This window comes from Zea mays, chromosome 3, assembly GCF_902167145.1.
Source record: "Zea mays cultivar B73 chromosome 3, Zm-B73-REFERENCE-NAM-5.0, whole genome shotgun sequence".
Lineage (NCBI taxonomy): Eukaryota > Viridiplantae > Streptophyta > Magnoliopsida > Poales > Poaceae > Zea > Zea mays.
Genome location: NC_050098.1, coordinates 35,530,005 through 35,541,929, shown reverse-complemented (window position 1 = coordinate 35,541,929; position 11,925 = coordinate 35,530,005). Strand labels below are relative to the sequence as shown.

The window sequence follows — 11,925 nt, the reverse complement described above, 5'->3', positions numbered from 1 at the left end:
GAGTTGTACATTTTTGTGAACATTACTCTTTTGTGTCTTCTATTGAGCCATACAAGATAGAGGATGCACTAAGAGATCCGGATTGGGTGGTGGCAATGCAAGAGGAGCTCAACAACTTCACGAGGAATGAGGTATGACATTTAGTTCTACGTGCTTACCAAAATGTTGTAGGTACCAAATGAGTATTCCGCAACAGGCAAGATGAGCATGGTGTGGTGACAAGGAACAAAGCCCGACTTGTTGCAAAAGGTTATTCACAAGTCGAAGGTTTGGATTTTGATGAAACCTATGCACCCATAGCTAGGCTTGAGTCAATTCGTATATTACTTGCCTATGCTACTTACCATGGCTTTAAGCTTTATCAAACGGACCTGAAAAGTGCCTTCCTCAATGGCCCTATCAAGGAAGAAGTCTATGTTGAGCAACCTCCCGCCTTTGAAGATAGTGAGTACCCTAACCATGTGTATAATCTCTCAAACACGCTTTATGGGCTCAAGCAAGCCCCAAGAGCATGGTATGAATGCCTAAGAGACTTCCTTATCACTAATGGCTTTAAAGTCGGAAAGGCCGATCCTACCCTCTTCACTAAAACTGTTGCAAAGGACTTGTTTATATGCCAAATTTATGTTAATGTTTTTATATTTGAGTCTACTAACAAGTCAACTTGTGAAGAGTTTAGTAGGATCATGATACAGAAATTCGAGATGCCTATGATGGGGGAGTTGAAATATTTCCTTGGATTTCAAATCAAGCAACTCCAAGAGGGCACCTTCATCAGCCAAACTAAGTACATTCAATACATACTTAAGAAGTTTGGGATGAAGAATGACAAACCCATCAAGACACCCATAGGAATTAATGGGCATCTCGACCTCGATACGGGAGGTAAATCCGTAGATCAAAAGGTATACCGGTCGATGATAGGATCTTTACTTTACTTATGTGCATCTCGACCGGATATTATGCTTTCAGTATGCATGTGTGCAAGGTTCCAGGCAAATCCTAAGGAAGTTCACCTTAGGGTCGTGAAAAGAATCATGAGATATTTAGTTTACACTCCTCAGTTTGGGCTTTGGTACCCCAAGGGATCTACCTTTGATCTAATTGGTATTCCGATACCGATTATGCCAGATGTAAATTGATATAAAGAGCACATCAGGGACTTGTCAGTTTCTGGGAAGATCCCTGGTGTCTTGGGCTTCAAAGAAACAAAACTCCGTAGCTCTTTCCACCGCCGAAGCCGAGTATATTGCCACAGGTCGTTGTTGTGCACAATTACTTTAGATGAGGCAAACCCTTAGGGACTATGGCTACAAATTGAGCAAAATCCCTCTCCTATGTGATTATGAGAGTGCAATCCGCATGGCGGATAATCCAGTTGAACATAGCCGCACTAAGCACATAGACATCCGGTATCACTTTCTGAGAGATCACCAACAAAAGGGGATATCGAAATTGCTTATGTGAGCACCTACAACCAATTAGCCGATATCTTTACCAAGCCACTAGATGAGAAGACTTTTAGCAAGCTTAGGAATGAGATAAATATACTTGATTATCGGAACTTTGATTGATACATTGCACACATCACTCATGTATATACCTTTGATCATGTCTATTTCATTCGTTACAAATGCATATTTTTTTATTCTTCTTGTGCCACGACTAGGACTAATGTGTTTTCGAGTATATATCTATGATTACTCTTAGATTGAAAAAGAAATGGAGTATTCGGCGAAAACATGGCTTCCACTCCTACTCTGACGGTATCATTTACCCTTTGCCGTTACTCATGTAACTCTCAATTGGTATGACCATTCACTCATTTATCTTATCATTTGGGAGAAAATATTAGGTCCTAAGGGGAGAAAATAAAAAAGGCTCTCAAGTTCTCTATTTTTGGCGATTAATGCCAAAGGGTGAGAAAGTATGAAGTCCAAAGCAAAAGGACCGCACCACCATTTCAAAAAATTTCACAAATGTTTATTTCAATTGGTATTTAAGTTGGCCTCAAAATGAATTTTCAATTGGTATCTTAAAGACAATTTTCAATTGGTATCTCATTAGTATGAAAAAATTTCAATTGTTTTCTGGTATCCATTTCAAATAGGGAAAACCATTTCAAAAACCCTCTTGAAAGCTAAGGGGAGAATTCATTCAGAGTGAGCTTTTATTTAGTCAAAGGAAAAGCATTTAAAATAAGGGGAGGAATTTCAAATCTTAAAAATGCTTCTTGCAATCGTATTCCTATACCTTTGACTATTTGCAAAAAGATTTTGAAAGGATTTTTCCAAAAGATTTGCAAAAACAAATAAGTGGTGCAAATGTGGTCCAAAATGTTAAATAAGAGAAAAGCAATCCATTCATATGCATAAAGCCTTTCATTGGTTTAAATTCCAGGTAACCTATCCACATCTATCTCAATTGCAAACTAGTTACATTTCTACACTTCATATTTGCTTTGGTTAGTGTTGGCATCAATCACCAAAAAGGGGGAGATTGAAAGAGAAATGGATTTAATCATTTCCTATAATCGATTTTGGTGGTTGACGTCCAACACAAACCACGTGAACTAACTAGTTTGTCTAGATGTCACTTATCTCAGGTGCATAAGGTTCAACACAAACCAAGAAAGAAATTCAGTTAGGGTCACAATCAAATTTGGAGCAAGACTGAGAGTGTGCTGCCAAGTGGCGCATCGGTCACTTTCCGGTGCACCAGGTCAGGCACCCAGCGAACCAGCCACTCTCGGGTTTCTTCTGGGCATGCTCCACTATAATTCACCGGACTGTCCGGTATGCCACCGAACTGTCTGGTGAGCCAGCGGAGCAACGGCTCCCCGCGCGCCAACGGTCGACTGCTCAGATGAACAGTGGTGAACAGTGCTGCACAGAAGTCAGAGCGCAGAAGTCAGAGGTCACCGGACTGTCCGGTGTGGCACCAGACTATCCGATGCAGCAAAAAGACAAACGGCTCCAACGGTCAACAGCTCCAAACCCTAACGGACGTGTTGACGTGGCGCACACCGGACATTGAATAGTGATTGTCCGGTGCGCCACCGGACTGTCCAGTGCGCCCATCGACAACAGACTTTGCCAACGACTAGGAAGTGGTTGGGGGCTATAAATATCCCCAACCACCTCATTCAAAGTCATCCAAGTGTTCTGAATTCGACATTCAATATAAGAGCAAAATACTCCACTCCAAGACACATTCAATAGATCAAAATCCTCTCCAAGTCCTAAAATCAACTCCACCACTTAGTGACTTGAGAGAGAGAGAGAGCTTTTGTGTTCATTTGCGCTCTTGTTGCTTGGATTGCCTTCTTCCTTTCTCATTCCAATTCTTGAGTGCTTTGTAAAGCCAAGCAAGAGAAACCAAGTGTGTGGTGGTCCTTGCGGGGTCTTAGTGACCCGTGTGATTAAGAGAAGGCTTACTCGGTCTAAGTGATCGTTTGAGGGAGAGGGAAAGTGTTGAAATAGACCCGGCCTTTGTGGCCTCCTCAACGGGGATTAGGTTCTTTAGAACCAAACCTCGGTAAAACAAATCACCGTGTCCACTTGTGTTGTTTTCCATTTGATTTGTTTGCCCTCTTTCCTCTCTCTAAAGTTTCTTTGCCAATATTAATTTGAGTTTGCTCCCAAACGTCATCCGCATCATTTGAGCAACTCGTGGCAAGAGAAATAATCTTTCGCCTTGGTTTTAATTCTAACGCTAACCCCCATCCTTAGTGTGTGTTTAAATTTATAAATTTCAGGTTTCGTCTATTCATCCCCCTCTAGGCGACTTTCAGGAACCCAATAGGTTAACCTAGTTTGACTGTCTTTATACCTTGCTTACCACTAAACTTTTGGGTAGTACCTGCTATTGCTTTATGTGGTTTTAGGTATTGAGACACATTATTCATGATTAGACTTTTATTATCAATTTGTTATCTACCATGATAAGATCATATTGTTAATTGGAACATGGAGAACCACCTGGGAAAACAGTGCTACCACAAGGGTGGTATGGGACGCCCTTGGCTGACTAATTAGAAAAGCAAGTGGAGGACTACCTTACCCGAAAGGGGCAAGGGCAGTAGGGGAGTGGTTAGTGTAGGGAGGTCCTTAGGTTGATTTTGCTGCGATGGAGGTCAGGCGAGGGATCCCTGCATTGGAGCTTACTAGAAACTGTAGCGGGTTTTCTGAAGCTAGTGGAACTTTGTAAAAGCCTCGTAGTGTTACCCTGCCTCGCTTCCTTGGTAGTGGTGCATGGGAAGTCGCGATCCATTGGCAGATGAGTAACATGACTTGTGGGTAAAGATGCGCAACCTCTGCAGAGTGTAAAACTGGTATATCAGCCGTGCTCACGGTCATGAGTGGCTCGGACACTCACATGAGTAACTTATGAAATTAAATTTAATTGGTCATTTGCATCGCATTGTGGTTTATTATTAATTTTGATCTATTATTACTCTCTTTTGGTATATACTTACATCTAGTAACTGCTAATAAAACTTTACCACTTATTAAAAGCAATGCTCAACTTTAACCATTATTTGTTGATCAGCCTTACACTTTACATGAGCTTCCACCTTTGGTGAGTTCATACACACTATTCCCCACAACTTGTTGAGCTATGATCTTTTGTGAGCTCACTCTTGCGATATATAAACCCCCACATGTGAAGAGCAGGTGGTCTAAGAGGAGCCGCCCTATAATGAGGAGTACGAGTTGATTTAGGTGGCGTCTCCTAGTCAGCTTGATGGCGCCAATGAATAATATTTAGTTCATTTTATTATTATCATTTATTTTTATGTAAGACTTCCGCTATGTAATAATGATACTTGTGACATTTATCTTTATACATTTTGTCATTACATGTGATGTTTTTCTTTGGCGCACATATGAGACGCACCCGACTTTATCCCTTAAATCCGGGTGTAACAAGAAGTTCTCAGAGTATGTGTGAATCAGAGAAAAGAACCAGATCAAAAAATGGATACTAAATTCCCAAAACAAGTCAAATCTAGGACTTCTCACAACAACGTGATAATGTCGCTCTTTAGTCTATTTTCTATTGATCGAGATGAAATCTAGGACTTCCTGTGTGTGGTAGTGCTGCTTGGTCTATTTTCTATTGATCGAGATGAAATTTCAATCGTTGTACCACAAGAGGAATTCAAGGCTGTACCAAAAAAATTGAACTCTAAAAGATCAAACTTTTTAAATTTGACCGAGAATTACAAAACCGAATTGGGATTTTCACAAAGTGGTTCAATTTGCTGGTAACTTGTGCTCGAGATGAACCATCCCATAACAAATGGTAGTTTTGATTCTTGGTGGGTCTTTCAAGTCTCTAACAAGCCCAAACTTACCCATGAACTCAGTTTCAAGAAATCACTTAAAACCTCAAACGAAAAGTGTTCGAGAGAAAAAAAAAATAAATCAAGAACTCAAAACATAGAGGAACCATCATGGTTAGGGCCACGCTTTCCGAATCCAAAAATATAGATGCGAATTGTTCTCTCGAACATCTGGGGTCTCCCTAATGGATGAAAGATTAAAAACTAATTGTAAAAACCAAAGCTAGAGAGATGACCGATTGGATCAACCCTCCTCTTAATTGTAGAAATTTTTTAGATTCTCAAACTACCCCTAGATATTTAGATCTAAACCACTTAGTTAGGGGTATAATAGTCCAACTCTCAATCTGAGGATCTAATGACCATGCTCTATTCATGGATTTGTTTTGCCTTGACACAACATTTGTGATCGCTCCATATGCTGCCCCCGATTCCCTATGGAACCGCACGTGAAACCGTCGTTGGGTGGTTTTGAGGCTCAACCACGAAACTGCCATTGATAGCATAGTCTATATACGTCCCTCACATTCTATACACATGTCTTGCCAGTAATCGACTGCACCGACGACACGACCGACTCCGTCATGTCCTTACACCTATTGGTGTCCCACTGTCCCTAGGTGTCATTCACTGTAGCTAGTCATTCAGCTTCTCCAGTTCCTCAATCAAGTCTCAGTGCTCGTCCTTCATCGCTTTCAATCCATTAGTACGTACCCGTATGACCTTTACCTTCGCCATCCACCATCGCCTCCAAACTCCACACATGTGCACTACAAGCAAAGAGACGTGTTACATAATACTAACACCCTGATTAGTCCACATGACTCAATCCCAAATGCTACTCCTTTAATAACCACTTATTATAAACTTGAACTACAAGGGCACATATCAATCTTGTGTTCGTAGATTGATGAGTAGGCATCGATTTGAGATTGGATCTAATGGAGAGACAGAGTTAAAAGTGGACTAGGGCGGAGAACTAGTAGTCCTACTTTCCAAGAATTGATGAGTTAGAATTAATTTTGATGTAGATTAGGGCATGTACAACTCTGAACCTCTTGCATGGTACTCCAATTATATGACACAACTAAGATATAGTGTGATACAATGGGTGACCAATTAAAATACTAAATAAATTCAATAAACCAATAAATTATGTTTCTATCTTGAGCATAAAGTCAAGAGTTGCTTCTTGCGTTTTTACACTCGCCCTTTAGATACAGTTAAAGACATAACTCGAGATACCATATATGCCCTTATAAGAGAGGATGGTGTCTGTTTGAGTGCGTGTCTTCTTTAAATGTGTGGCATGGTCAAAAGATGCTATTTCAAGAGACTATATTTTTGTGCAATGATTGAAGATTATACATCGGGAGCATATCTTTCTAGGATAATAAGTACTCTATTCTAAATTGTAAGTAATTCTAATTTTCTAGATTCATAGTTTTGTCTATATATCTAGACTAGCTAGTTGACCGTGCTTTGCTATATTTTTTACTAGCTAGTTGACTGTGCTTTGCTACATTTTTTATATATCATATAAATAGGTACTGATATATTTATTTAAATATAATTATTGTTTATTTTTAAACACTAATGTACATGTGTTCTGTTGGTTAGCCTACATTTATGGAGCCTCGCTCTACATTATTTTTTATATAATTATTGTTTATTTCTAAACACTAAGATATGTGTGGTCTGATGGTAGGCAGTAGCTGAGAAAGCGCCGGGTAAGTGGGCGCGTGGGCGGACCTAAAATGTCTTGCTCACTTTTTAAGAAGTAAGACACTTTTAGCTTTGGTCAAATATATATAGTAACATTTGTTTAGGATATTTAGTATTATTAGACGAATCATTGAATATGTATTTATAATAGATTTATTCATATATAACTCTAGTCGTGACACTTATTTTAAAACTGATATAATATATCTAGCTACATAATAAACAATATATTTAAAATACAAAATAACTTATAATTTGAAACTAATAAAGTATTAAGATTATACATTTTATGATTAGAATCATAAACCGGTTCCGTACAACTACAACATAATTAAGATTATAAAACATAATTAAGATTATAAGAAAAAAAATCATAGTGAGACATGGTCAGTTGGAGGTAAGACCAGATACAACTTCGGTCAGTATCAACCAGGGGCTACGGTCGGTACCGATACCATTGGTGACAGCCGCGGTTGGTACCACCATGCTTGGTGGCTTAGTCATCCGTAGCATTGGCTATCGCCCACCTACTACCACATATAATTTGTTTATTGATCCACATTATTTTAATATTAAAAAAATTCAAAAAATTCTAAAAAAGTATTTATGAATCATGTAACTTTTTATTTTCAAATAGTATGTATTTCATGTTTTATGAAATATGTCAATTTTAGTTATGCATGGATTATAAATTATGTAATTTATATTTGTTTTTATAAACTATATAATTTTTTATTTGCTTAGTTGTATACTCAGATGAAATTGTATTTCAATAAAACACCATGATCCATTTTAAATAAAAATTTGTCAAAAAAACTGACGTGGCTTTGGATCGAGACTAATAAGAAGTTGCCAAAAACCGAATCAGAGCCAGCCTTCAAATTTCAGACCATCTATCACTCCAGCAGACTCCAGCAAAGGCTTATTTGCGCATATTATTCTATAGATTTGATTTGTTTTTGTTGAGCTTGTGCATAGATCGTTTGATTTGCAAACTAAATGGTAACCTTAATTACATGCACGTGTATGTTTTATTTCTTGCGCAAAGACGACTGGACCTATATAGCAACCGTACGTGCTTCGAGAGGTCCGGCCGCGCTGCTCATTGGAACGGAAAAACCACATGGACAATTATTTACGTCAGTGGTTTTTGGGCGCGGTCGGCACGACGCCTTCGTTGCCGGCAAGCGTCAAGTACTTGTCCTTCCGGGTCAGCCCTGTGAGCTCAAACCCCAGCGCCTTGCCGAGCTCGCGCTGCACCCGGTTCGCCACGTCGATGCTGTGGCCGCGGCCACCGTTGTCCACCGGCGCGGTGGCGGCGCGCGGCAGGAACTCCACACGGTACGCCGGCCGCGGGTTCATCATGAAGTAGAAGGGGTCCATCCACTTGCGCCCCGGCTTGGTGGACGTGCCGTAGAACATGCCGACGCGCGTGTCCAGCGCCACGGGGTTCACGTCGACGCCGAGCTCGGCGAAGAGCGGGCTGAGCCGGAGCAGGTACTCCTCCCGGCACGTGGTCCCCTCGGGGCACACCACCAGGTCGCCGCGCGCCAGCACCGCCGCCATGTTGCGCTGGTCCTTCTCGCGGTCCCGCGTCAGGCGCGCCGTGCGGATCGGCGCGATCAGCTCCGACACCGGGCTCAGGCTGTACGTCACCGCGGTCACCGGCTTCCCCAGCGCCGCGGCCACGATGACAGGGTCAAGCAGCGTGCGGTGGTTGCAGACGTACAGTCGCCCGCCGCCGCCTTGGCGCGTGGCGGTGGGCTCGTGGCCGGCCACGAGGCGGTAGTGCACTCCGGTGAGCGCACCTACCGGGAAGCAGACGCGATACGGGAGGAAGGAGAAGGCGATGATGCGGAAGACGACGAGCACGATGCCGAACGGGAGGAAGGTGTACATGGCGAGCGCAGCCGGCGGCGTGGGCGCGAAGGCGAGGCGGCCGTCGTGGAAGACGAGAGGCCTCGGGTACTTGTCCCGCGGCAGCGGTCGCCATCCCCGCGTGTCGGTCTCGCTTACAGCGAAAGTTTCCTGCAGGCACAGAAGGTGCGCACGCGTTGTACGTAATGTCAAGGGCGCTGGCGTGTGCCATCACTAGGATCAGCACAGTGCACATGTGTTAGTTGATTGCACTATATATTCCAGAGAGAATGTATGACTAATTAGAATGGCTTATAATTTGAAACATATAGAATAGTAAAAACCTTGTTTTTTTATTTTAAAAAAGCACGACTAAACATAGTTTATATATTTCGTGCCTGACCCTCCCACCAACTCGTGCACAGAGAGGGGGGCCAGCCGGCCAGGCATATATAACATGCACTGCTTCGATGTCAACAGGTCAAGTAGTTTTCAAGCAGCAACTGCAAATGCTGTCCCTATTAATATGCTAAAAATGACCTTTGGTCATCTGCTTAAAACTCATGATTAATAATTTCACCATTCTAATTTATAATTTATTTGACTTTTTTATTCTAAGTTTGACCGGCTCGTCTTATTTAAAAAATTTATAATTGTTATTATTTTTTACTGTGACATCGTTTAGGCATACACTATATTTTAAGTATGGTTTTGAATTTTTCATATTATTGCAAAAAATTTAATAAAATGAACTGATCAAACTCGGAAAAAGATTAAACGAATTATAAATTGAGAGAGGTAATCCACGTCGTTTAGAGGGAAACTGCATTGCTTGGTTGAGTATGGTACGTCAACCAATAGCAAAAAGACACTTCCATGCATGACGAGACCGCAGACCGGAACCAAACATGCATGTGGTTACATGTATACATGCATACTGATCCTATATGGTTTCCTTCATATGCTCAGTGCTACACTTCTACTAAATATGTATGCTGTCACCGTTATTATAACTAAATTACTTAGGTAATAGCTAATTGCGTTTTTTTATCTTCCATGAAACAACTGTTCTACTGTAGTAATTAGTTTGAGTCTGTATGCCTATGCTTTCTCCACTAGAGAGAGTACACACACTTTTATTTACCAAACTACACTACGTCTCTCTCCAGCCGGCTCCATTGGCAACTTGAGTTTTGACAACTTAGAAGTTAGAACGGTCATAAACACTCTTCCAGTCCGACCTCATCTCTATGTAATCACGTGCAAAATAGTGTTGTACGCTATAAACTGCATTATTTGTATAGTGAAATTTAAAATAGAGAGTGTGATAGAGGATAAGATAGAAAGACTGCTAGAGAGCATGCGCTCAGTCTGGTTGGCAACAAAGGGCAAAGGATTTTCTTTTATATTATAGAAAATATTATATATTTAAGATAAATATTCGTGTACAATGATAATCTGCTGGATATTAAAAAGTCTCGGGCCGCTCCACCAGTGTCTGGCTCTGGCCACTATATATTGCACCATATAATGTCAATATATACCACCGTATGGAGCCCTTTCTTCCATCGTATTGCCTGCCTGGTTCTTCTCTCTAAGTAGTAAATTTTAAATTTTAATATAAAAATTAAAAATCAGATTTTTAGCTGGATGTTATATATTGCGACGTTTTTTTACATGTGTGTATATATATATGACGTACTGTAACATCTCACATATACCGGACGATTAATATATGTTACTTTTCCACGATCCAAATAAATAATTTGAGTAAAGAAGCGTGTAAAAGGACAATAATAAGGATCTATTAGTAAGTACGTAAGCAATGGTCTATTGCTCTCACGTACGGTCTCACCTTGCAGTAGTAAGGACATAAAAGGTAGTGCACCCTACCGCTGCTCGCCGGTCCGACGAGCCCCACGGCGCCCTTCTTTCTCGCAGCCTCCAAGTCGTCGCCAAACACGGCCCGAAGCGTCTTCGCCGCCACCTCATCTGCGTCCTCATCGTCCATCAGCCCCGCGAGGACCCCACCGACCGACCTCACCTCAGGCCCCACGACGGCGTCCACGCCGACATACTCCCTCAGGAATCCGTCCACCATCACCCTCGGGAAGGTTGCGGTCACCGCCACCACCCGCGCTGCCGCCTGCACCGCTGCCACGCCCTCCGCCGCCGTGGCCTCCAGGAAGAACTTGGGCAGCACTGCTCGGCCGACCCTGGCCACCTCCTTCTCCTCCAGCCCGACGAGAGCGACCGTGGCCATGGCCTTAGCCCGCGCGCCGTCGCCGAGGAGGAGGAGCATCAGCGGGTAGAGGAGCAGCAGGAGAAGACCCCGGAGGAAGCCGCCGGCCTCGACGGCGACGAGCATGAAGTACGGGAAGGCGGACACCGGCGGGCGCAGGATCCACGCCTCCACGTCGACCACTAGGGTCTGGCCGTGTAGCATGTCCAACGTGGGCAGCGGCGGCGGCGGCGGGCTCGGCTTCGTCGGCACTGCCATCCTGCCACGGTGGTACCGATGACCGGCGAGCTTCCGCAGGAGGAAGAAGAACAAGGAGACAAATGGATTGCACAATGATGAAGATTTCATGGCCATGGCTATCTATACCTTGCTGGCCTGCTGGTAGGTACCTATTGCCTTCAGGTGCACTAGCTACTATAGCCTATATTTAGTCTATGTGTTGCATGTACATGTAGTCGTCCTGTGGCTTCGATGGGTGTTTGTATCCGCTCCTGAGCTACAAGTGGAGCGCTGGCCTATTTATACTCCACTAAGGCCCCGTTTGACAAAGCTCCAGCTCCTGCTTCTTTAGCTCTAGATCTTGATCCTCGTGAGGAGCTGATCCTCTTGATTCTCCTAGAAAATCAGAATCATTTTTAAAACCATTTGGCAAGTAAACTGATTCTTGTCTTCTGAGAGTTGGTGGTCTGTAGCGATTGTCTGTTTTACTCTTTGCAGTTCAACTTTATTACAAACCAATAAGTAGGATGCATAT

At 42.5% G+C, this 11,925-nt stretch overlaps 1 protein-coding gene across 1 annotated transcript; it reads right to left on the bottom strand.

Annotated features, from left to right (window-relative positions):
* Window positions 1-7,906: 7,906 nt before the first annotated feature.
* LOC100281738 (glycerol-3-phosphate acyltransferase 1) lies at window positions 7,907-11,663 on the bottom strand. Its single transcript, NM_001154658.2, has 2 exons — window positions 10,785-11,663; window positions 7,907-9,100 (listed from the first exon to the last, which is right to left on the bottom strand). The coding sequence occupies exons 1-2, from the start codon at window positions 11,523-11,525 to the stop codon at window positions 8,213-8,215; spliced, it is 1,629 nt and encodes a 542-aa protein (NP_001148130.2). The 5' UTR covers window positions 11,526-11,663; the 3' UTR covers window positions 7,907-8,212.
* Window positions 11,664-11,925: the final 262 nt, after the last annotated feature.